Source organism: Bolinopsis microptera, chromosome 4 (assembly GCF_026151205.1).
Source record: "Bolinopsis microptera isolate Bmic1 chromosome 4, MBARI_Bmic_1.0, whole genome shotgun sequence".
NCBI lineage: Eukaryota > Metazoa > Ctenophora > Tentaculata > Lobata > Bolinopsidae > Bolinopsis > Bolinopsis microptera.
The window spans coordinates 11,984,473-12,012,132 of record NC_087075.1 but is presented as its reverse complement, the minus strand read 5'-3'; the positions used below and the strand labels follow the sequence as shown (position 1 = coordinate 12,012,132).

Here is a 27,660-nt window from a genome sequence, read left to right as displayed (position 1 = left end):
TAGTTTCAGAAAGGCTCTAAAACTACTTAGAGTCAGAGCATATATAAAGAAGTTTGCCATTATGTTCAGGTATGTGAGGCTAATAAAAGCAACTAATCGTACATTAGGTAGGAAAACAATGAAGTACGACAGGAACATGAATGGTAGCTGGGAGACTAACAGCACCCCCACAGTCAGCAATACAGTAGATATTCCCTCCCAACGCAGTCTGTTACCGTGTCTATCTGCTGCTTTTTTCGCAACAACCAGCAAAATTACCGAACTAACTATGACTATCAGGAAAGAGGAGCCAGTAATGAGACAATTACTGATAAAAGAATACCATGCTAACCAGTCGGGAAATTGTCCAGATTGAAACCAGCAAGATGAGGAGATGTTATCAAACCTAACATTCGAGTAGTGGATCATTTTCATCACCAAGACTGGAGCATACAACCCCAGAAATAGAAGCCACATAGCAGTACAGATTTTGTGTCCAAACTTGGAGGACCAGGAGCGTGTTTTGAGAGGATACTTCACTATCACGAGCTTCAGGATCGTTAAAGCACAGGTTAACATAATGGTCACTGTATTGGTTAACCACGTCATATTTCCTTGAACATGACAGAACAGCGTCTCACCCAGGTAAGAGGAGAAGAGATCATCAGGACCAATGTAGGTTACCAGAATCTTGGGTATCACTCTAAAAATCGTGTGCACTAGATCACAAACTGCCATGTGCTGCATAACAGCTATCACCACCTTGTGCTGCTTGATGGCCCTGTATTTTATGGTTGCTAAAAGGATGATACTGTCCCCGCTGAGAGAAGTAAAAAGTACTATTCCCATCCACACTTTTAAAAATATGAGCTCTTGATCACTAGGCGGAGAGCTATGAAACCCCCAGTTTAGGAACCTTATCATGATTTCGTGAATCTATTCGGTCGAAAACCTGCACATAAATAAAAAGTTACATGTCAGTGACGTCATCGCTTCAACGATTACAACATAAATAGCACAAAACTTTAGTTTGAAAAATGGTCTAAAATTCAATCTGGCTGACATTAAATGAAAAATCAGTTGAGTTTGGCACACCATGAAGACAGTGTGGCACACGAAGACAGTGTGGCACACGAAGACAGTGTGGCACACCAAGACAGTGTGGCACACCAAGACAGTGTGGCACACCAAGTCAATTATCCCAAAAAGTCTTATTTTGGGCCGAATAAAAGTAATTTTTACTTTGTAATTTTAACTTTGCAGTTTCCTATGCCGTAGGCATAGGAATCCAAAAATGCCTACAGCACGTGGAACACAATAACAATAACCTAATAACCCCAAGACAACCGGCCCCCATGCTACCCAGCAGTCTTGGGCATACGTAATCGGTGCTTTATGAATACCATTATAATTGCCTAACTGTCCAGTTTAAAATGGTTTGTTATAATATGTCACTAAGTCTAACCACAAATCAGTTTGTAATGAGCCCGTTTGTTATAAATAGTGTACATTTCATTTTATCAGTGTTTTATAATTATCATTATTGTTTAACTGTCCAGTGTAAATATGAGGCAAATAGTATACTTATATGATATTTATATAATTATTTGCCTAACTTGCTACGTATATGAAAAGAGCACTGCTCGTTATATTGGGACTTTGGGAAATTGGCGTGTCAAGTAATGATTATACTTACATATTACGATAATTTGTTATACTATGTCCCTAATCACAATTCAGTCTGTAATGAACCTGTTTCGTATGAATAGAAATAGAAATAGAAATAGAAATAGAAATAGAAATATAAGTGTAGAGATTTTGTAATTTGAACGATCTAACAACTCTTTTTCGCACCGGAAATATACTTGAGAGTTAAGAAATGATTATATAAATGGATAAAATTTGTATTGCGGGAACAGGGGAAACAGAATAGAGTCATCATTAAAATTTACATACCTTATCGGACCTTATTTGGACGGACATTACATGAACGGACACAATTATGAACGGACATTAATATGAACGCTCGAAGGCATTCAAAACCATCAAAAATCCGAATTTTTTTCAATATTTTTTGACGTTTTTTAAATTTCAGCAAATGATTTTTAAATCCATTTTTTATACAGTAAGTAAGAAAAGCAGTCATTAAGCAGTAAAAATGTTAAAATATGTGTACATGATCAGTGTCTAATATCACATATCATCTTCATCAAATGGGTTTTCGTGCATGAAATAGTCCATGCTTAAAGCATCAGTGATTTCTAGCTTTATGGAAACCTTTTTTTCATCAAACTTCCCCGGTCCTGCATTTCAGTGTTAACTTTTACAAGCCATTCGGCGTGAAGTGGTTTTTATCTTAGACAACTTTAGGTTAACCTTAACATCACGTGGAGCTTTCCTAGCACTGTTTCATTACCGCCCCCGAGTAATATGAACTATAACAACGTCGGACAATGTCCTTGGCAACACGATTTACCGTAATATGTTGTTGAGTGCCATAATTTCGTTGACTTTTTTCCGCCAAGTGACCCTTGAAAACATCATATACTAGTAGCAGTAGTATACTCTAGTAGTAGAGTTTTCTGTGCCTCCGGCAGACCAAGGAGAACCTTTCCGTCGTTAACTTACGGCACAATAAAGTTCTCAAAGTTGTCATATTCTGGACAAAAAGTTCGAAATGGAAAAATTTTTGAAAAAAATTTCAACGGACTTTAACTTGGACGGACATTAATTGAACGGACTTTATTTGAACGGACATTAAGATGAACGCTAGGGCCTCCAGCGTTCAAGTAATGTCCGTCCAAATAAGGTCCGATAAGGTAGTCTTATACTTCAATAGAAATATATACAAAATCATTCTGTATTAAACACGATCACGAAATTAAGATATGTCTTCTGAAATAGTTGACCGATCAACTGTAAATTCATAAATAATCTGAAAACATAATATGGAAAATTAAAAATCTGTACAAATCAGTACCCAAAGCTATCTACACACCAGCCAAACTTTTAGTTCATCACAAATCAGAAACTCAAAGATCCCTTTTGGACACGCACTTCAATATTTCTTCCATCAAGTTCTCAGAGAGGGTGTCTCCCTCGTTTAGGATGATATCTTGAGTAGTCAGGATATCAGAGGAAGTGTTCTGCAGCATGATGTTCCTGTTAGCTGTTCTGCCGATAGTGAGACCGTTAGAGAGGGAGAAAATGCTGTTGTGGGACGAGGAGAGCATACTGGCGTTCCCCTCCTGAAGACAGTTGTTGAATTAGATCTGAGGGCTACTGTTTATTTAATTATTATTGACTTCCTAGATCTGGTTTGGAATGTGGCTGTCTTTCAACCTATGAAAAAATAAATCTTTTTGATAATCAATATTTGACTTTACCATATTGATGTCTTCTGTTTCATCGAGTGGATTTTCATATCCTCCGTTGAAGTCATCATGACGTCATTTGATGACGTCACAATCTCCAGGGGTTGTGACGTCACTTCAACATAATCGTCAACTACGGAGATTTTTGTTTCGTGCCCAGGATAAAGGGAAGTTTTGTCGATATTATTGATTCTGGGTTGTATTAAGGTTCCATTACTCTGACATAATGGCGCCAGGTTTTGATGTGATGACGTCCCCTTTCGTAGTGATGGCGCCATACTGTGACTTGTTGGGATGTGTTGCTTAGTTGATGTTGGGTGTTCAGCTGCTACGTAGGGGAATGTGGGCTGGCACTTTTCTCCGGTTAATGAGGCCCTTAAATGTACAATTTACAGAAGTGAATTCGAAGATTTTGCCTGGTTGGTGGTATTTGAAAATCAGTTATTTTAGAAATGTTATTAAATTTAACTATCTGATTAAGCCTAATTATGTTATTAAGTCTCGCGTTTGATGATTCTTAAAACAAATTTCTGATTATTTTTTATTTGACTAAGTGCATATAACGATGTTATGAAAAAAAATAAGTAGGTAGATATTAAGTTAATACATGCAACGTAATATTCATGCTCTGAAACGATTCAGATCTTTTTTTAATCTTTATTTATTTATTTATTTTTTTAAATTTTTAAAAATTAATCTAAAAATAACATATATTATCATTATATCTTAAAACAAATCTTAGCAGCTCCGAAGAAATAGTGATAAAATTTAAAGAGGTAGAATAGTTGTACCAAATTAATAGAACTTTGCGAATTTATTCGAACTGATAGGCAGCGCATTAAAAACTATTCAGCTACTAATACTAAATATTAAATAACTATGTAATATCATGCAACGTGTCGCAAACACGGATAAAAGATATGGAACTTATCAAGGTGTCATGTCACTCATTGATCGAGTGATCAAAGATTAAGATAACACGATCATTTCTATTGCTAGATAAGCAAACATTACCCAGCTAGCTTGTGTATGGCTCACTTCTCTCTTTGGGAGATAGAAGTGAAACGAATGCGCACGGAGGGAATGGTGCCACTGATAAGTTGAACATTGTTTTTAAATTGAGTGTTGGTTTCTTGTTAACTTTGGGTGAATGTCATGCTGACTTGACACATGATCTACAATGTACACTTTACTCTTATGCATATTATTTTTGTCGGGAGGTTTAGGGTCTTGTTTGATAAAGATCAAACACACTGATGCATTCTTGAAACGAATTCTCTCCAGCTTCTCCAAAAACAATAGTATATATTCTTGTACAGTTCACTGTAGAAAATGGGATTCAAAATGCTGTTAATGGGTAGAACCACCAGAGCTAACACTTCAAACAATATGGGAGGAGGACTATCACTAACTATCTGAAAGTACACAGCAGCCCCGATAAATGACAACCAACTTGCTAGCTGTGTTCCTATCATCAGAGAAACCTTCAGAGCTAATGAGGGGGCTGCAGCGTTCTGTCTGTTCATCCCACCTCCAATGTCTCCCACTTCACGTCGAGACTCTAACTGCTTTCTAACTATGATGAGGTAAGTGAGAGTAACTATGACCAGAAGTAGGGACACTATGATAAGATAGGAGAGTTTGTAGATGAAGTAAGATTCTTGTTCTTTAAAGACGTTGTGAACACAGAGACGGGTGTTTCCATAATATCCGATCTCTATGATATCAAATATGTTGTCTTTACTGGTGATGGTGTTGAGGTCCCTGATAGTTGTGTACAGATCAGTTTTGTTAGAGTAATATCTTATATGTATGTGGTCTAACCAGGTCATGTTTACATAGATAGAGCTGATGAAGGGATTATCTATAAAGTTTGTAAAGAACACGTCTGTACGGAAGATATTTTGCATGGCAACCAAAGGAAGGATGGGAATCAATGCGTTGATCACATTTATGGCAATAAGTAAAGCATATGTTATGAATACTGTTTTAAGTTTGGTTTGATGATGTACTCTGACACAATTAATACACCTGACAATACTCATAAGGGCTATTGCACTGAGGGACCCATGTGAAGCTATTGAAAATGTCAGTCCAAGTGCCTGGCAGACGATACTTGATCTCCAACTTTCATCTTGAAGACAGTAGTTGCCATTTGCACGAAGAACCAGAGTTGCCACCACAATACCACAGTTATACAGACCCATACTACCATCAAAGAAAAGAACCTGGAGACACAAGAATCTGTCAACTTTGCCGGCTGATGTGGAGGAAGTGCTGTTGAAGCATCTGATCCCCCCTCTCAAGTTCAGTATGATCATTGAGACTCCTGCAATAGCTGTGAAAATAAGTAGAAAGTTAGAACTGAGGAGGAGATTGGATGTATTATCTAAGTTACAGGGATCACATTCGTCACGTCCGTTAGAGCAGTGTTTAATATTATCACAAGTTTTATCAGGAGTCACCCACTTTGTACTCTCAGAGGTATTCAGGGAGCAATAGAAACGTCCTGGACATTCTGCCTCATCCGCACCGTTAGAACAATCTACTTTTCCGTCACACAGTTTAAATAAGGGGTAGATTTCATGATATAATTCTGGTGTACAACTGAAATAAGCCAGATCGACCAAACCCCCATATGATATCACGATTCTGTCGCAAAACTTATCCCATTTGCCATCATCAAAGTCAAGAGTCTCAGAGCAGTTTGTTTTACAGTAGCTGGAAATATCTCCATTGTTAAGGCGAATGAGTTGTCTGATAGTATTGTTCAGGCATTGGTTGATAGGGTTGATGAGACGGTTTTCATTATCCGAAACTGCAGAGCAGTCAATATTTTCAATATTATGAAAGGTGCATGAATAGTTTAAAATGGAGAAATGCAGATCTTTTATTTCACAGTATTCTTGTAGTGACAAGCAAATACTTGAGGAGTTTAGGATAGGACATTCTACTTCCACAAAACCCTCACATAAACACTCATCAGCGCCATCAAGACAATCATTCTTACCATCACACAACTGTGGAAAGGTAATACATCCAGTGCGTTTTGGACAGAAGAAGACATCCATGCTGCTGTTAGTACAGCCACATTCATCTGTCAAGCACTCAGAAAACATGTCACAGTACTTACTATAGTTGTTATTGATATCGCAGAACCAGGGTACTTCAGAGATTGGTACTACCCATGAATGAGCCATTTGTTCTCTGAGCACAAGATCCATAGCGTTAACCGGAAATTGACAAACACCTTTCGTTTTATTTGCTTTATGACTAATATTGATTAGTGGATATGGATGAGATGAGTTTCCATAATCGATATAAGGCATGAATAAACCTGTTTGAGCATTTTGGCAGGTTGTTTGTTTCGTATGCACCCTTAGTATTTTAAATAAGTTGACGATGTTAGGAATAGTTACTAGGTCAGCTGAATGAAGCTCGTCTATAAAAGGAGGTACGTCAGGAGGAGGTGGAGGCATGCCAGGGTTGGTGAGACAAAATGAAGTGAACGCGATCAAAGATATCAATATTCGGAACATTTTTTTATCTGTATACTGAATATGTTGGTGTTACTGTTATCAAATAAAGAATAGTTGTTGACTTTAAGCTATTGATCTGATAATTACAGCTGTTATTACAGATAATCCTTATGAAGTGCATATTAAAATTTAATGAGTACATTGATATACAAGTATAAATAGCATTTAGACTTTTAGATAATATATCATATAAATAAAGGATGATGATTAATCACTCTACACTCGACTGTCACGTGACTTTTCCAACCCTTTCTCTAGCTGGCCCTGCATAACGACTATTCGAAAACCCTCTCCCTCTAATCTGATCCCAACCCTAACCGGGTTAGGGTAACCCTAATCCAATCCCAAAAAAAGCTTATGCTGAAACCCTAACCCTAACGAGAAATTAGACCAACTTCCTTATAAGCTTATAAGGTAATATCATGTGACCGCGACAGTTTTTCGCCAATGTTTTGCCAGGGGAGCAGAGCATTTAAACCCTATGTCATGGGGGTGATTCGGAATCAGTGTCCGAAAATACATCGATTCGAGTTGGTTTCAACTTTTAGAAAATTCTCGAAGATCGATCGAGTGTAGAGTAATTTATCACGCTCGATAGATAAACAAGGACAACTTGAAAATAAATATAATCATTGCAACTTAAATTTAATGAACGCACTGATAAATAGCTTTCAAATATAAATGAACAAAGAAAAATTCGAAGGAAAATTATTCGGGTCCACGATATACACTTAATATTTTGATAGCAGAAGATGCAGATCTCGGCACGACCGTGAAATAATAAATTCTTGACATTAGGCCGCATACTTAACTCCTCTCGCTGTAATTATAACTAATTATAATATTCATAACTATAAGTTTAGAACTGGGGCACTCATGACTCGTTAGACTACAGGTCACCAAAAGCTCGTGCTCAAATTAACGCTGCAAATGATCATTTTATTTTCCTCGTTCTATCCGTTTATTCCATGACAACTGATAAGTTATCACATACCAATAATATAACAGTACAGGTCGCGTAGTTAATTACAAATGATAAAATGAGCAGGTGCTAGTAATATAAGGGTAGGGCATGGGAGGGTTAAGGTACGATCTGTAAACACAGAGAGCAAGTGGGTTGTGTCGCCATAACTACCCATGACTATCAAGCTACCAATGCCTACAACACGTGGAACACATTGCAACGATCCCAAGACAACTTTCTACCTAGTACCGAGCAGCTTCTTGGGCTCAAACAATGCTTTAATTGAATATAATTATTATTTAACTATAGAACTATCCAGTATAAAATGTTTGAGCCTTATCACTCGCAATTAGGGGTTAACCCCCTTTGTCATTTCTACACGTGACTAATGACTACAACATGAGATTAAAAACTCGCATGCTTACCTTTTCTAAACCTTCGGAGGCCATCTGCTATTGATAATGATCTTAGTTAATACTTTAATAGTTGAGTGGGTCCCATAACAACTAAGCACTTTGTCGTTTGCACACGTGACTACAACACGAGATTAAACCTCGTGGTGTCATCACATACTTACATTTTCTAAACCTTCAGAGGCCATCTACCATTGTAGCAAGTTTGTTCCCTAAACAAAATAAAAACAAAAAATATATAATGGCAATGCTACTAACCACAGCTCAGCCTGCAGTGCACTCTGTTGATGCTCCAAGATGCAGCACGTAGTCGGAGAACAGCGTGTGGAGCAGGTGAAATGAACTTGAAGTGGAGGTTAATAGTATTATACCAGCATGTGTAGCAAGTGAAATGAACCTGAAGTGGTATTTTAAAGTATTGTAACAGCATGTGGAGCAGGTGAAATGAACCTGAAGTGGGAGTTAATAGTATTGTAACAGTATGTGGAGCAGGTGAAATGAACCTGAAGTGGGAGTTTAAAGTATTGTAACAGCATGTGGAGCAGGTGAAATGAACCTGAAGTGGTAGTTTAAAGTATTGTAACAGCATGTGGAGCAGGTGAAATGAACCTGGAGTGGTATTTAAAAGTATTATAACAGCATGTGGAGCAGGTGAAATGAACCTGAAGTGGGAGTTAATAGTCATGTAACAGCATGTGTAGCAGGTGAAATGAACCTGGAGTGGTATTTTAAAGTATTGCAACAGCATGTGGAGCAGGTGAAATGAACCTGAAGTGGGAGTTAATAGTCATGTAACAGCCTGTGGAGCAGGTGAAATGAACCTGAAGTGGGAGTTAATAGTATTGTAACAGCCTGTGGAGCAGGTGAAATGAACCTGAAGTGGGAGTTAATAGTATTGTAACAGCATGTGGAGCAGGTGAAATGAACCTGAAGTGGGAGTTAATAGTATTGTAACAGCATGTGGAGCAGGTGAAATGAACCTGAAGTGGGAGTTAATAGTATTGTAACAGCATGTGGAGCAGGTGAAATGAACCTGAAGTGGGAGTTAATAGTATTGTAACAGCATGTGGAGCAGGTGAAATGAACCTGAAGTGGGAGTTTAAAGTATTGTAACAGTATGTGGAGCAGGTGAAATGAACCTGAAGTGGGAGTTAATAGTATTGTAACAGCATGTGGAGCAGGTGAAATGAACCTGAAGTGGGAGTTAATAGTATTGTAACAGCATGTGGAGCAGGTGAAATGAACCTGAAGTGGGAGTTAATAGTATTGTAACAGCATGTGGAGCAGGTGAAATGAACCTGAAGTGGGAGTTAATAGTATTGTAACAGCATGTGGAGCAGGTGAAATGAACCTGAAGTGGGAGTTAATAGTATTGTAACAGTATGTGGAGCAGGTGAAATGAACCTGAAGTGGGAGTTTAAAGTATTGTAACAGTATGTGGAGCAGGTGAAATGAACCTGAAGTGGGAGTTAATAGTATTGTAACAGTATGTGGAGCAGGTGAAATGAACCTGAAGTGGGAGTTAATAGTATTGTAACAGTATGTGGAGCAGGTGAAATGAACCTGAAGTGGGAGTTTAAAGTATTGTAACAGTATGTGGAGCAGGTGAAATGAACCTGAAGTGGGAGTTTAAAGTATTGTAACAGTATGTGGAGCAGGTGAAATGAACCTGAAGTGGGAGTTTAAAGTATTGTAACAGTATGTGGAGCAGGTGAAATGAACCTGAAGTGGGAGTTTAAAGTATTGTAACAGTATGTGGAGCAGGTGAAATGAACCTGAAGTGGGAGTTTAAAGTATTGTAACAGTATGTGGAGCAGGTGAAATGAACCTGAAGTGGGAGTTTAAAGTATTGTAACAGTATGTGGAGCAGGTGAAATGAACCTGAAGTGGGAGTTTAAAGTATTGTAACAGCATGTGGAGCAGGTGAAATGAACCTGAAGTGGGAGTTTATAGTATTGTAACAGTATGTGGAGCAGGTGAAATGAACCTGAAGTGGGAGTTAATAGTATTGTAACAGTATGTGGAGCAGGTGAAATGAACCTGAAGTGGGAGTTTAAAGTATTGTAACAGCATGTGGAGCAGGTGAAATGAACCTGAAGTGGGAGTTAATAGTATTGTAACAGCATGTGGAGCAGGTGAAATGAACCTGAAGTGGGAGTTAATAGTATTGTAACAGTATGTGGAGCAGGTGAAATGAACCTGAAGTGGGAGTTTAAAGTATTGTAACAGTATGTGGAGCAGGTGAAATGAACCTGAAGTGGGAGTTAATAGTATTGTAACAGCATGTGGAGCAGGTGAAATGAACCTGAAGTGGGAGTTAATAGTATTGTAACAGTATGTGGAGCAGGTGAAATGAACCTGAAGTGGGAGTTTAAAGTATTGTAACAGTATGTGGAGCAGGTGAAATGAACCTGAAGTGGGAGTTAATAGTATTGTAACAGTATGTGGAGCAGGTGAAATGAACCTGAAGTGGGAGTTTAAAGTATTGTAACAGTATGTGGAGCAGGTGAAATGAACCTGAAGTGGGAGTTAATAGTATTGTAACAGTATGTGGAGCAGGTGAAATGAACCTGAAGTGGGAGTTAATAGTATTGTAACAGTATGTGGAGCAGGTGAAATGAACCTGAAGTGGGAGTTTAAAGTATTGTAACAGCATGTGGAGCAGGTGAAATGAACCTGAAGTGGGAGTTTAAAGTATTGTAACAGTATGTGGAGCAGGTGAAATGAACCTGAAGTGGGAGTTAATAGTATTGTAACAGTATGTGGAGCAGGTGAAATGAACCTGAAGTGGGAGTTTAAAGTATTGTAACAGTATGTGGAGCAGGTGAAATGAACCTGAAGTGGGAGTTAATAGTATTGTAACAGCATGTGGAGCAGGTGAAATGAACCTGAAGTGGGAGTTTAAAGTATTGTAACAGTATGTGGAGCAGGTGAAATGAACCTGAAGTGGGAGTTTATAGTATTGTAACAGTATGTGGAGCAGGTGAAATGAACCTGAAGTGGGAGTTTAAAGTATTGTAACAGCATGTGGAGCAGGTGAAATGAACCTGAAGTGGGAGTTAATAGTATTGTAACAGCATGTGGAGCAGGTGAAATGAACCTGAAGTGGGAGTTTAAAGTATTGTAACAGTATGTGGAGCAGGTGAAATGAACCTGAAGTGGGAGTTTAAAGTATTGTAACAGTATGTGGAGCAGGTGAAATGAACCTGAAGTGGGAGTTAATAGTATTGTAACAGTATGTGGAGCAGGTGAAATGAACCTGAAGTGGGAGTTTAAAGTATTGTAACAGCATGTGGAGCAGGTGAAATGAACCTGAAGTGGGAGTTAATAGTATTGTAACAGTATGTGGAGCAGGTGAAATGAACCTGAAGTGGGAGTTTAAAGTATTGTAACAGTATGTGGAGCAGGTGAAATGAACCTGAAGTGGGAGTTTAAAGTATTGTAACAGTATGTGGAGCAGGTGAAATGAACCTGAAGTGGGAGTTAATAGTATTGTAACAGTATGTGGAGCAGGTGAAATGAACCTGAAGTGGGAGTTTAAAGTATTGTAACAGTATGTGGAGCAGGTGAAATGAACCTGAAGTGGGAGTTTAAAGTATTGTAACAGTATGTGGAGCAGGTGAAATGAACCTGAAGTGGGAGTTTAAAGTATTGTAACAGTATGTGGAGCAGGTGAAATGAACCTGAAGTGGGAGTTAATAGTATTGTAACAGTATGTGGAGCAGGTGAAATGAACCTGAAGTGGGAGTTTATAGTATTGTAACAGTATGTGGAGCAGGTGAAATGAACCTGAAGTGGGAGTTAATAGTATTGTAACAGCATGTGGAGCAGGTGAAATGAACCTGAAGTGGGAGTTAATAGTATTGTAACAGTATGTGGAGCAGGTGAAATGAACCTGAAGTGGGAGTTAATAGTATTGTAACAGTATGTGGAGCAGGTGAAATGAACCTGAAGTGGGAGTTTAAAGTATTGTAACAGTATGTGGAGCAGGTGAAATGAACCTGAAGTGGGAGTTAATAGTATTGTAACAGTATGTGGAGCAGGTGAAATGAACCTGAAGTGGGAGTTTAAAGTATTGTAACAGTATGTGGAGCAGGTGAAATGAACCTGAAGTGGGAGTTAATAGTATTGTAACAGTATGTGGAGCAGGTGAAATGAACCTGAAGTGGGAGTTAATAGTATTGTAACAGTATGTGGAGCAGGTGAAATGAACCTGAAGTGGGAGTTTAAAGTATTGTAACAGTATGTGGAGCAGGTGAAATGAACCTGAAGTGGGAGTTAATAGTATTGTAACAGTATGTGGAGCAGGTGAAATGAACCTGAAGTGGGAGTTTAAAGTATTGTAACAGTATGTGGAGCAGGTGAAATGAACCTGAAGTGGGAGTTAATAGTATTGTAACAGCATGTGGAGCAGGTGAAATGAACCTGAAGTGGGAGTTTAAAGTATTGTAACAGCATGTGGAGCAGGTGAAATGAACCTGAAGTGGGAGTTTAAAGTATTGTAACAGTATGTGGAGCAGGTGAAATGAACCTGAAGTGGGAGTTTAAAGTATTGTAACAGCATGTGGAGCAGGTGAAATGAACCTGAAGTGGGAGTTAATAGTATTGTAACAGCATGTGGAGCAGGTGAAATGAACCTGAAGTGGGAGTTAATAGTATTGTAACAGCATGTGAGCAGGTGAATGAACCTGAAGTGGGAGTTTAAAGTATTGTAACAGCATGTGGAGCAGGTGAAATGAACCTGAAGTGGGAGTTAAAAGTATTGTAACAGCATGTGGAGCAGGTGAAATGAACCTGAAGTGGAGTTAATAGTATTGAAACAGCATGTGGAGCAGGTGAAATGAACCTGAAGTGGGAGTTTAAAGTATTGTAACAGCATGTGGAGCAGGTGAAATGAACCTGAAGTGGGAGTTAATAGTATTGTAACAGCATGTGGAGCAGGTGAAATGAACCTGAAGTGGGAGTTTAAAGTATTGTAACAGTATGTGGAGCAGGTGAAATGAACCTGAAGTGGGAGTTAATAGTATTGTAACAGTATGTGGAGCAGGTGAAATGAACCTGAAGTGGGAGTTTAAAGTATTGTAACAGCATGTGGAGCAGGTGAAATGAACCTGAAGTGGGAGTTAATAGTATTGTAACAGCATGTGGAGCAGGTGAAATGAACCTGAAGTGGGAGTTTAAAGTATTGTAACAGTATGTGGAGCAGGTGAAATGAACCTGAAGTGGGAGTTAATAGTATTGTAACAGCATGTGGAGCAGGTGAAATGAACCTGAAGTGGGAGTTTAAAGTATTGTAACAGCATGTGGAGCAGGTGAAATGAACCTGAAGTGGGAGTTAATAGTATTGTAACAGCATGTGGAGCAGGTGAAATGAACCTGAAGTGGGAGTTAATAGTATTGTAACAGCATGTGGAGCAGGTGAAATGAACCTGAAGTGGGAGTTTAAAGCATTTTAACAGCCGTTGACGTTTAATCATAATGAATTGTAGAATGCTATACTTCTATAACAAGAGGAGTTCAAGAAATAAATTCAATTTATTCCAGAAATAAATTCACTTTATATAAAACTCATTCGTTGTATTGCGGGATATACTGATATAATACTGATTATTAAATTCACAAGGTAGACTTTATTCGACCATACCAAAACTGGGAGCACTCCGCAAGGTGAGATCTCTCACAATCCTGGAGATGAAATAGGACCACTGTGTTACAAACTTTTGGGCGTGGTTTTGAAACGTCTCCTCACTATCCCTCTTTTGAAAATGTGTTAACCAAACCAGTTTTATTTCAGTACCACTACCCTCTCATTACTTGTTGTTTTGAACCACAAAGCTTGCAGATTAAATCACTGACTGTGACTAGACCTTGGATTAGATCTAGGTTTAATCTACAATAGCTTACTATATAAACAAGATAGAGTCATCATTAAAATTCACAAAGTCTCAATAGAAATCTGTACAAAATCATTCTGTATTAAACACGATCACTAAATTAAGATAATTCTTCTGAAATGGTTGACCGATCAACTGTAAACTCATAAATAATCTGAAAACAGATGGAAAATTAAAAATCTGTACAAATCACCCAAAGCTATCTACACACCACCCAAACTTTTAGTTCATCATAAATCAGAAACTCAAATATTGCTATTGGACACGCACTTCAATATTTCCTCCATCAAGTTCTCAGAGAGGGTGTCTCCCTCGTTTAGGATGATATCTTGAGTAGTCAGGATATCAGAGGAAGTGTTCTGCAGCATGATGTTCCTGTTAGCTGTTCTACCGATAGTGAGACCGTTAGAGAGGGAGAAAATGCTGTTGTGGGACGAGGAGAGCATACTGGCGTTCCCCTCCTGAAGACAGTGGTTGCATTAGATATTATGCAGGCTGCTATTTATTAAATTATTATTGACTTCCTGGATCTGGTAACTGGTTTGGAATGTGGTTGTAATAATAGATTCTTTAATCTTAAAACTTTAAAAGAAAGTCTTTTGATTACTGATATCCGGGCAATGAATGTAGCAGGTATCTTGGCAAATCTTTGTTGAAAAAAGCAAAGTTTAGTTAAACAATCGAGGTTTACCATATTGATGTCTTCTGTTTCATCGAGTGGGTTCCCCATTATATGAGACATTATCATATCCTCCGGTGAAGTCATCATGACGTCATTTGATGACGTCACAATCTCCAGGGGTTGTGACGTCACTTCAACATAATCGTCAACTACGGAGATTTCTGTTTCGTGCCCAGGAGAAAGGGAAGTTTTGTCGATATTATTGATTCTGGGTTGTATTAAGGTTCCATTACTTTGACATAATGGCGCCATGTTTTGTTGTGATGACATCATGTTTTGCTGGGATGGAGCCAAGTTTTGTGGTGATGACGTCCCCTTACTGTGACTTGTTGGGATGTGTTGGTTAGTTGATGTTTGGTGTTCAGCTGCTACGGAGGGGAATGTGGGCTGGCACTTTTCTCCGGTTAACGAGGCCCTGAAATGTACAATTTACAGAAGTGAATTTGAAGATTTTGTCCAGGTTGAAGGTTTTTGGAAACCGGTTATTTATAAATGTTATTAAATTTAGCTATTTAGCCTTATATTTATTGTAATATTGAGTTTGATTATTCTTAAAACACATTTCTGGTTGTTTTTTATTTGACGCAGTGATAACGATGTTATGATAAAGGTAAGTAGATATTAAGTTACTGATTACAACGTATTCATACTCTGAAAATATATTTATTTGATGCGAACTATCTGCACTCGAAAATTAACAACTGCAAATTTATATTTTATAACTTATACGAACTGATAAAACTATACAGCTACTAAATTGTTATGATATATCATGCAACGTGTGGCAAACACGAGATAAACGATAAGGAACTTATCAAGGTGTCATTGGTAGAAAGATAAAACGTTTAGTAAGGATGATAAGTTCAGTATTATTTTTAGATTGAGTGTTATTTTCTTGTTCATTTAAAAACGGGCCTACTTGATTTCCCTGTTTAAAAAGTGAATTTCCTACTGTCTCGATGCATGGTCTTTAATGTACACTTTACTGTTGTGCATGATATGTTTGTCGGGAGGTTTGGGGTCTTGTTGGATAAAGATTGAATGCACTAGTGCATTCTTGAAGTGAATCCTCTCCAGCTTCTCCAAAAACGAGTATTTATATTCTTGTACAGTTCACTGTAGAAAATGGGGTTCAGAATGCTGTTAATGGGTAGAACAACCAGAGCTAGCACTTCAAACAGTAGAGGAGGAGGACTATCACTAACTATTTGGAAGTACACAGCAGCCCCGATAAAAGACGACCAACTTGCTAGCTGTGTTCCTATCATCAGAGAAACCTTCAGAGCTAATGAGGGGGCTGCAGCGTTCTGTCTGTTCATCCCACCCCCAATGTCTCCCACTTCACGTCGAGAAACTAACTGCTTTCTAACTATGATGAGGTAAGTGAGAGTAACTATGACCAGAAGTAGCGATACTATAATAAGGTAGGAGAGTTTATAGATGAAGTAGGATTCCTGTTCTTTAAAGACGTTGTGGACACACAGACGGGTGTTTCCATAATATCCGATCTCTATGATATCGAATATGTTGTCTTTACTGGTGATGATGTTGAGGTCCCTGACTGTTGTGTACAGATCAGTTTTGTTAGAGTAATATGTTTCATGTATTTGGTCTAACCTGGTCATGTTTACATAGCTAGAGCTGATGAAGGGATTATCTAGAAAGTTTTTAAAGAACACGTCTGTACGGAAGATGTTTTGTATGGCAACCAAAGGAAGGATGGGAATCAATGCGTTGATCACATTTATGGCAATAAGTATGGCAGATGTTATAAATATTGTTTTAAGTTTGGTTTGATGATGTACTCTGACACAATTAATACACCTGACTACACTCATAAGGGCTATTGCACTGAGGGATCCATGTGAAGCTATTGAGAATGTCAGTCCAAGTGCCTGGCAGAAGATACTTGATCTCCAACTTTCATCTTGAAGACAGTAGTTGCCATTCACACGAAGAACCAGGGCTGCCACCACAATACCACAGTTATACAGACCCATACTACCATCAAAGAAAAGAACCTGGAGACACAACAATCTGTCAACTTTGCCGGCTGATGTGGAAGGGTTGCTGTTGAAACATCTGATCCCCCCTCTAAAGTTCAGTGCTATTGCTGAGACTCCTGCAATAGCTGTGAAAGCAAGCAGAAAGTAAGAACTGAGGAGGAGATTGGATAACCCATCTGAGTTACAGGGATCACATTCGTCACGCCCGTTGGAGCAATGTTTGATATTATCACAAGTTTTATCAGGAGTCACCCACTCTGTACTCTCAGAGGTATTGAGGGAGCAATAGAAACGACCTGGACATTCTGCCTCATCCGCACCGTTAGAACAATCTAATTCTCCGTCACATAGTTTAGATAATTGGCAGGTTTCATCATAGTATTTGGGCGTACAAGTGAAATCAATCTGCTTGAACTTACCCATACTTTTTAACACGATTCTGTCGCAAAACTTAGCCCATTTTTCATCATCAAAGTCAGGAGTCTCAGAGCAGTTTGTTTTACAGTAGCTGGAAATATCTTCATTATTATCGACTTCGAAGAGGTGTATGATATTATCGTTGAGGCATCGGTTGATAGGGTTGATGAGACGGTTTTCATTATCCGAAACTGCAGAGCAGTCAACATTTTCAATATTATGAAAGGTGCATGAATAGTTTAACTCTGAAATGGAGTTCTTTTTTCACAGTATTCTCTTTGTGACAAGCAAATACTTGAGGAGTTTAGGATAGGACATTCTACTTCCACAAAACCCTCGCATAAACACTCATCTGCGCCATCAAGACAATCATTCTTACCATCACACAACTGTGGAAAGGTAACACATCCAGTGCGTTTTGGACAAAAGAAAACTTCTTTACTGGTACAGCCACATTCGTCTGTGAGGCAATCAGAAATTGCGTCGCAGTATCGGTTGTTGTTATCGAGTTTGCAGAACCAGGGTACTTCAGAAATTGCTATTATCCACGAAGAAGAAATGTCTTCTCTGAGCACAAGATCCATGGCGCTAACCGGGAATTGACACACACCTTCCGTTATATTTGCATTACGACTAGTATTAATAACATTGAGTAGATGAGAGGAGTCTCCAGATTTGATAAAGATTTTGTGAGTTGGTTGGCACTTTCCTTTGGACTGTTCCTCAAGGGCTGGAATTATCCCAGGATAATCATTTAGGTTAACGATGTTAGGAATAGTTAGTGGGACAGCTGTAGGAAGTTTGTTAGGAGAAGTACTAGTAGAAAGAGTTTCGTAACTAGAACTAGAAGGAGGTTCGTCTGTAGAAGGAGGTTCGTCAGGAGAAGGTTCGTCAGGAGAAGGTTCGTCAGGAGAAGGTTCGTCAGGAGAAGGTTCGTCAGGAGAAGGTTCGTCAGGAGAAGGTTCGTCAGGAGAAGGTTCGTCAGGAGAAGGTTTGTCAGGAGAAGGTTCGTCAGGAGAAGGTTCGTCAGGAGAAGGTTCGTCAGGAGAAGGTTCGTCCAGGAGAAGGTTCGTCAGGAGAAGGTTCGTCAGGAGAAGGTTCGTCAGGAGAAGGTTCGTCAGGAGAAGGTTCGTCAGGAGAAGGTTCGTCAGGAGAAGGTTCGTCAGGAGAAGGTTCGTCAGGGAGAAGGTTCGTCAGGAGAAGTTCGTCAGGAGAAGGTTCGTCAGGAGAAGGTTTGTCAGGAGAAGGTTCGTCAGGAGAAGGTTCGTCAGGAGAAGGTTTGTCAGGAGAAGGTTCGTCAGGAGAAGGTTCGTCAGGAGAAGGTTTGTCAGGAGGGGAAGGCATACCAGGGCTGATAAGACAAAACAAGGTGAATGAGATTAGTGGTATCAATAATCGGAACATTTTCTTGTCTATCTACAAAATAATTAGGTGTTATCAAATAAAGAATAGCAGTTGTTAAATTTACGTTATTCTGATAATTAAACCTAGTATTACGGATAATCTGTATAAATTAGTGCATCAAATTAATTGAAAGCACTGATATAAATTTGTAGATAGCTTTTAGATATAAATGAACAAAGAAAACTTGAAAGAAATATTTATCGGGTCTATGTTATACACTTAATAGCATAAGATGAAGATGTTGGCGCGACCGTAAGATAATAAATTCTAGACATAAGACTGCATACTTAACTCCTCTCACTGTAATTATAACTAATTATAATATTCATAACTATAAGTTTAGAACTGGGGCACTCATGACTCGTTAGACTACAGGTCACTAAAACCTCGTGCCCAAATTAACGCTGCAAATGATCATTTCATTTTCCTCGTTCTATCCGTTTATTCCATGGCAACTGGTAAGTTATCACATACCAATAATATAACAGTACGGGTTGCGTAGTTAATTACAAATTATAAAATGAGCAGGTGCTAGTAATATAAGGGTAGGGCATGGGAGGGTTAAGGTACGATCTGTAAACACAGAGAGCAAGTGGGTTGTGTCGCCATAACTACCCATGACTATCAAGCTACCAATGCCTACAACACGTGGAACACATTGCAACGATCCCAAGACAACTTTCTGCCTAGTACCGAGCAGCTTCTTGGGCTCAAACGATGCTTTAATTGAATATAATTCTTATCTAACTATAGAACTATCCAGTATAAAATGTTTCAGCCTTATCACTCGCAATTAGGGGTTAACCCCCTTCGTCGTTTTTACACGTGACTAATGACTACAACACGAGATTAAAAACTCGCATGCTTACCTTTTCTGAACCTTCGAAGGCCATCTGCTATTAATGATGATCTTAGTTAATAGTTGAGTGGGTCCCATACAAACTAAGCACTTTGTGGTTTTACACGTGACTACAACACGAAATTAAACCTCATGGTGTCATCACATGCTTACCTTTTCTGAACCTTTGGAGGCCATCTACCATTGTAGCAAGTTTGTTCCCTAAACAAAATAAAAACAAAAAATATATAATGGCAATGCTACTAACCACAGCTCAGCCTGCAGTGCACTTTGTTGATGCTCCTCTACAAGATGCAGCACGTAGTCGGAGAACAGCATGTGGAGCAGATGAAATGAACCTGAAGTGGGAGTTTAAAGTATTGTAACAGCATGTGGAGCAGGTGAAATGAACCTGAAGTGGGAGTTTAAAGCATTGTAACAGCATGTGGAGCAGGTGAAATTAACCTGAAGTGGGAGTTAATAGTATTGTAACAGCATGTGGAGCAGGTGAAATGAACCTGAAGTGGGAGTTAATAGTATTGTAACAGCATGTGGAGCAGGTGAAATGAACCTGAAGTGGGAGTTAATAGTATTGTAACAGCATGTGGAGCAGGTGAAATGAACCTGAAGTGGGAGTTAATAGTATTGTAACAGCATGTGGAGCAGGTGAAATGAACCTGAAGTGGGAGTTTAAAGTATTGTAACAGCCGTTGACGTTAAATCATAATGAATCATTTGAATCTCGTAAAATGCTATAACTCTATAACAAGAGGAGTTCAAGAAATAAATTCAATTATTCAAGAAATAAATTCACTTTATATAAAAGTCATTCGTTGTAATTGATTATTAACTTCACAAGGTAGACTTTATTTGACTGTACCAAAACTGGGAGCACTCCGCAAGGTGAGATCCCTCACAATCCTGGAGATGAAGTAGGACCACTGTGATACAAACTTCTGGGCGTGGTTTTTAAACGTCTCCTCACTGTCGCTCTTCTGAAAATGTGTTAGTAAACCAAACCAGTTTTATTTCAGTAACCTCTCCTTCCTATCCTCGTGTGTTTTTGAACCCCACAAAGTTAACAGTTTAAATCACTGACTGTGAGTAGATCTTGGATTGGATCTAGGTTTAATCTACTATATAATCTCTAAATTCTACTAACCTTGACCACGAACTTGTCAATTAGTTCCTTGATCCACTCCGCGTACTCCTCCACGCTTGCTTGTTCCCCTAGCAACTCACTGAACTCACTCTGGATCCTCTTCAGTGTCCCACTACTCATATCACCTTCTGGACTTGTGAATAGGAACATTGCCTGCGGAGTGTTAAAGTAAATATTGGTTCCGATCCTTTGTTCATGAGTCTTTTAAGTGAAAAAAGTAGAGGTGTTTTTGAGATAATTAAACTTGGTCTTGACCAGTTCACTGACTGAGAATCTGGTATGTAGGCATATCTTCAGTTTTAGATGTTAACAAAAAGATTAAAAAGTCATGTTTATATACCTGGTGAGTCATACTATCGATATCAAGGTGACACCAGTCATGTATCATTTGACTCACGGCACTGCTGCTACTCAGTACTGTCCTGAATGAGTGTCATTAGCAATTTTAATTAAACAACTGGATAAATATCGAGCCTTCTTGAAGTACTAATGAGGGTCATTAGCAATGTTAATTAAACAACTGGATAAATATGAAAGCTTCCTCATATTATGCACTTGATGGACGTTAAGTAGCGTGCACAGGAAGAGTCCATTATCAATGGACATTGGACATTACTTATTACAAAGTTACAAGATGCTCATCAGACCCAGTTTAACTGGTGTTTACCTAGTAGCCTGAGTAATGTGAGTTAGAGTGGGTACTAGTAGTGTAACTATGGTTACTAGGAGTGTAACTATGGTAACTATTTGTGTAACTATGGTTACTAGTAGTGTAAGTTACAAGATGCTCATCAGACCCAGTTTAACTGGTGTTTACCTGGTAGCCTGAGCAATGTGAGTTAGAGTGGTTTGAGATAAGTAACCTTATAGTCATGGTTACTGGTACTGCAGTCATGGTTACTGGTACTGTAGTCATGGTTACTGGTACTGTAGTCATGGTTACTGGTACTGTAGTCATGGTTACTGGTACTGTAGTCATGGTTACTGGTACTGTAGTCATGGTTACTGGTACTGTAGTCATGGTTACTGGTACTGTAGTCATGGTTACTGGTACTGTAGTCATGGTTACTGGTACTGTAGTCATGGTTACTGGTACTGTAGTCATGGTTACTGGTACTGTAGTCATGGTTACTGGTACTGTAGTCATGGTTACTGGTACTGTAGTCATGGTTACTGGTACTGTAGTCATGGTTACTGGTACTGTAGTCATGGTTACTGGTACTGTAGTCATGGTTACTGGTACTGCAGTCATGGTTACTGGTACTGCAGTCATGGTTACTGGTACTGTAGTCATGGTTACTGGTACTGTAGTCATGGTTACTGGTACTGTAGTCATGGTTACTGGTACTGTAGTCATGGTTACTGGTACTGTAGTCATGGTTACTGGTACTGTAGTCATGGTTACTGGTACTGTAGTCATGGTTACTGGCACTGTAGTCATGGTTACTGGTACTGTAGTCATGGTTACTGGTGTAGGCAGATCTTCAGTTTACCTGGTTGCCTGAGCAATGTGAGTTAGAGTGGTTTGTCTCCTCATCATAGCTACGAATATATCAGAGGCTTGCAATACTGCCTGGACTATGTTTCCTGGTAATCCTGTAAGAGAGATAAATGAGTTTTGACGATGATGTCTTATTAAAAGTTGCAGTTGTACAATTATTGGAAAAACCCCATAAATGTGCATCCACTATCTGTAACATCTAATTAGTAGCTAGGAAATTTTAACTTACGAACTAACAATTGATTAATAACTAAAAACATTTCACAAAAAGATTTTGATACCTGCAACAGCCATTCTGGTCCAGCCGCCATATTGTTTACAAAAGCTCCTTATAGTTTGTGTTAAGGATGAAGGTATCGGATGAAGGGGTGTCGGGAGAAGGAGTGAGATTATTGTCTGAATTTCAATAACGTTAATTAGTTAATAAATTAGTTAATTCGTGAAATTTTAATTTATTAGTAATAGACAATAGTACTAAGCAGTAAGCTATGAAATCTTTTTATTGATAAGATAATTCTGAAATTAATCGGATAGTAAGTAACATAACGTACCTTTGAAAGTAAAATATCGCAGTAAGCAACAACATCAGAGAAGAGGTTAAGTGAAGAGAGCACCTCGTCTGAGAAGCTACCCCAGAATTTCATCAACAGTGGTTCAACCTAGCGCTAAAGAGTAAGAATTTCTTGTTACAATTATCCCCATACCTCCTGGTATACACTATACCTCCTGGTATATGCGACAAGAGAAACGCCATCTTAGGACGCGAGGAGATTGAGAACTCCTCGAACTAAATTAAATTAATTCCTCCAGTAGCAGAATGCATATTTTAAAACTGGACCTATGTTACGACCTTGAGGAACACAAAATAACCTTGGTGGTTGAAATTAAAATGGTACACTGCATTTTTTTTGTAAAACATGAAGAATATCATGAGTACCTCTGAGAATGCGGCCTTCACTATAACTTCCAGAACATTGTGGGAGTAGATCCTGTACTGCTCTAAAAATGTGGTTATGTGCGCAATCTTTGCCTGCAAAATGTATGTTATCATATCGTTGACTCATCAAATAACTGTACTGACTCGTGACTTGAGATATCTCGACCATTTCCTTGGAAATTTACCCAATATCAAGTTAATTTAATGAAATTGCAGAAGATCGAACAGCTGCGACTTTATCGTTATTGTCTATACATATATAAATATGAAACCATCTAACAACTGAATGATAATGTAATTTTTGCTTTATCAGCCCTAAATAAGGTAGAATTTTACCTGTTTTGGTATTTTGAGGACGTCTGATTTGGGGAAGTCTGGCAGTAGTGACGCAAGCACATCTGCTGGAACTGGTTTCACCTGCAGAAATACCAGTCAATCGACCATAAATCTTACAGATTATACTTACGACGCCCAATTTTGGTAAAAATTGAGAATACTTAATCGGTACGATTAATGACTGCTCACTGCACCGGGCACCCACTGGTATAAGTATAACTATAAGTTGGAATTGCGTTCTTAAAAGATTAAGTATCACTAAGTAAATGAGTCTGTTGGTGTTGTTAAATTAGAGTATTTCCTAACCCCCTTCAATATGGGCCCATATTAGTGCTTGAGAACTATCTTAGGATTTAAGTTGAGCACTCAGTTTGGATATTATTGGTTTCTCATTCTGATCACCAGCAATGGCGTAATGCAAATTTCGATCCTTCACTCGAGAAGAAACCAATAGCGATCAGACTTAAAATATCGGGGTTCAATGCCCTCCCCGCCGTGAGTAGCCGTCGAGATGATGTTGTGGCCAGTCAGTGGCCAGTCAGTAACCAGTCAGTAACCAGTCAGTAACCAGTCAGTCGAGATGATGCTCGAGAGCACTATTTATAAATATGGACCATCGTACTGTCGTCTAGTAGTTGTGAATTGTGCAATATATCACAAAAATTATCACTAAAAACAAAATGAGCGTCTATCAACGTGGGTGGCCGCATAATTTTAAAATGTCTATTCTTACGGGAGATACGATGTTAGATTTAAGGGGTTGGGTTCTGGCGGGGGAGCTGTAAGTGTAGTCGTTCATGTGATACTGGGAGGTCTCCTTTATCGCTAGCCCGTAGTAGTGGTACCTGAACGAATGATGATTTAGAGCTGGAAACGGCCGGGACATGACTTTTCTGTCCGGTGCATGGAAAGAGACACAAGGTTAAACACTGATACAATAATAAGTACTGGTACAATAATTAGCTAATTAGGCTCTCCTGGAAAGTAATTAATATGCACGACCACTGTTTTCAAAACTTTATTTCATTCTTACTTAGATTGGCCTCTAGATCCTAATCTCCGAGTTTTGAGGGTCGGGAAATGTTGTCGAATAATCTGAAACAATACATTATAGTGAGAAAGTATTGTTTTTACTCGGACTCATTTAATCATAATGTCATGTACATCTCACTGAAGTTGCAACGGTTGATTCTTTAATTAAATGTCATGACTATCATGACCTCTGCACGAAAACCACGAGTTATCCCACAATATTCGTAGAAGATAAATGTCAGATGACGTCATGATGGCGCTAACAACATGTGCTTTATTAACAAACTAATACTGCAACCAACCTTGCCGAAACTAGCAGCATTAACAGGCTGCACGCTGTTTCTCACACAGAAGTCCAGGTAGTGTTCGTAGATAACGTTCCGGGGTACACTGCACCCTTCTGATACCTCGTAATTTTCTGATAACCTGCCATGTTGGTTTGTTATTCGAGATTTTCATTAAGAATTAAAACAAGTCCTTCATATAATGGCTCTTGACCGGCTCTTAACCGGTTCTTAACCGGCTCTTAACCGGTTCTTAAGCGGTTCTTAGCCGGTTCTTAGCCGGTTCTTAAACGGTTCTTAAGCGGCTCTTAAGCGGTTCTTAAACGGCTCTTAAACGGCTCTTAACCGGCTCTTAAGCGGTGGTCGCTGTTTGCCCTATTAGCCATAATGGAGCCATTGTTGTGATATTTGTAACCCTTTTTTACCATGTTAGGATTGGAAAGGGTTCTCCCTTGTTTGTTAAAAGTATTACTATTTTATTTTGGAGACCCTATAATATCCACACATTTGATTTTAAAAGTTATCTTACACAGAATAGTTTATCGTTGAAATGATTTTATTCGTTAACAAAACTTTAACATCGCGAGGTGTGAAACTACAACAAAACATCAATTGAGAAATAAGAGCTCAAATCCGATACAATAACAGTCAGAATATCTCAGTCAGATAATAATGAATGATGCACCCACCAGCGCTGAGTGACAGGTGATATGAGCCTGCTGAGTGGCTGAGGGCGAGCTCTGTCTTCGTATTCACATATCCCTCTCATTCTCCCTCCTGAAACAGTGGAGTCAAACTAACCTTTCTATAGTTTAAAAAACAATAGTTGAACATGATGGTATTGGCGAAATTTTGTTAAACACTTCCCTTCCACGGCATGTAAGATGAAAAATTTGCATAAATCTCTAGTCTTATATCATCTTATTACTTTATTAGAAATAAAATATTACCGAGAGGTGAAGGTGATATAATAGCTCCATTAACAAGAGGGGAGGAAAGTATAGTGCCAGTACCCAGGGATGAGGGGGAGAGGATTGAGGTTGATCTGAGACTATCTGCCGCTGCTGAGAGTTCATATTTGTTAATTAAAGAATTATACACAAGTGTATCACTTTTATATTTACTGTTACTACAAGTCTCCAATCAACTATCTAATACATATTTATAATCAATATTTTATATTTCTACAGTTTTAAAATATTTAAGCGATGGAAAGTTCCTTATGGCTTATGAAGCCATCAACTGCGTCTATAAGTGACGGAAATTTGGTTCACAGATATACAAATTTAAATCCGTGAAAATTGGGCGGCAAAATGAGATGACTCACTATTTTTATTTACTGTGGCTGATACAATTAGGTTCAAATTCCGATAATGACCAGCCAGTAGTTAATCTAAGTAATTAATTAGCGACAGTACTTTACCTAGAAAACTGTATCCTGAATTCTGGTCCTCCCAATGCACTGATTCCACCTCCACCTTCAACGGAAATCCTCCTAGCATTCTGCTATCTTTTTGTAAAAACACTTAAAATACCGTTCAACAAAACAAGATGCTCGTCAATTATTTTTGGTAAATTTTGATTTATAACACTCCCCAGCAAGCGATATAGTTGATAATTGCTGGATTCGACTCTTGGTCTTTCCGTGCAACATCTTGGGAAGGTCACTATTTGTCAGCACTCTACAGTCTACAGGGACTGGTCAAGCATACAAACGCTTAGAAAAAGCATTAAAAACATTTGAAAACACGTTGGCAAATCCAAGATAAAGTTGAGTATTCAGCAAACTGAACTGCTGAGAAGAGTTTCCAGCCGCATGTGATACAAAACAGCACAATAGTGTACGTCTACTTATCGTATACATTGATTTTAAAACTCAGAATAAAGAGCTGATCACACAAGAAAACACTGTACACGATACTACAACAAATGTAATTTAGCTGAGCTGATAGAGTTAACAATCGAATAATGAAAACGAGAATATCAAGCTAAAACGATGTGATAAGTATAAGGCGAACGTTGGCGTGCAATGGTTGCCATGCTACTCCGTTCAACAAGCATGCCGTTGCCTTGGCAACCAGCTTGTCATATTTAGAGGAGATTATTGTGTAAAACAGTAACGTTGCATGCAGATGAGACGGCAGCGGTGCAACAATCACTAAGTCATTGTGCCGCTGCAGTTCATTACTTATATCAGAATAATAGCAAAGTTGGTAATTAGTATCTCGATCATATCTAATCATATCAAGATTAGAATCAAAAATTGTTTATCTATTTTTGATGAGTTTTGTCGGCTTTTCACCGTCCTAAGCTGTGCCAAGTAATTGTCTTTGTCAATCATCAGATACTGCAACTGCTGATTATGTTTCCGCAGAATAATTTCAATCACGTATTCAAACTTGTTTTAGTTATTGCCATTTATCATGTTTTTACCGATCTTCTTTGTAGACTTATCAGATCTTTTGGATGTTTATTGTTAACTACTTCAGATAGATATAAATAATAAAATTCAAACTTGTTGTACAGTTGTTGTGTCTGATGAAGTTACGATCAGCTGAGATGAGAGTTCAATAAACAACACTTTGTTAAAGAATGTGCGGCATTTTTTACTGTTATTAACTAGCATTCTGTGATAATTTATATAACAGTGACTTAACACAGGTAGTAGTGACTTAAACCCAACCCTTAACCTAATCAACCTCGTACTGATATATAACCCTAATTCTATTTCCAACCTAACCATAACGTTAATGATAAAAAAAATAATTCATTACAGTGCACCACCACATCAAAACAAATTTTTAAATGAGTTTTTTGGCACAATTTATATCCTGGTTTGTGAAATGATTATAATATATCGTCTCAAAAATTTTATAAAAATACCCAACTTAAAAAGTT

At 38.4% G+C, this 27,660-nt stretch overlaps 1 protein-coding gene across 2 annotated transcripts; it reads right to left on the bottom strand.

Annotated features, from left to right (window-relative positions):
* Window positions 1-14,188: 14,188 nt before the first annotated feature.
* LOC134814263 (regulatory factor X 4-like) lies at window positions 14,189-26,345 on the bottom strand. Of its 2 annotated transcripts, none has more exons than XM_063822346.1 (17): window positions 26,186-26,345; window positions 25,713-25,826; window positions 25,452-25,539; window positions 24,781-24,904; window positions 24,480-24,541; window positions 24,180-24,291; window positions 23,447-23,527; window positions 23,111-23,203; window positions 22,725-22,832; window positions 22,455-22,569; window positions 22,166-22,268; window positions 21,013-21,094; window positions 20,673-20,825; window positions 20,391-20,505; window positions 19,779-19,869; window positions 14,855-15,260; window positions 14,189-14,624 (listed from the first exon to the last, which is right to left on the bottom strand). In XM_063822346.1, exons 1-17 carry the CDS (start codon window positions 26,262-26,264, stop codon window positions 14,409-14,411), a joined length of 2,142 nt encoding a protein of 713 aa, XP_063678416.1. In that variant the 5' UTR covers window positions 26,265-26,345; the 3' UTR covers window positions 14,189-14,408. The 2 variants fall into 2 exon arrangements, with proteins under 2 accessions (XP_063678416.1, XP_063678417.1); XM_063822347.1 differs by having other exon boundaries at window positions 14,199-14,624; window positions 20,391-20,502.
* Window positions 26,346-27,660: the final 1,315 nt, after the last annotated feature.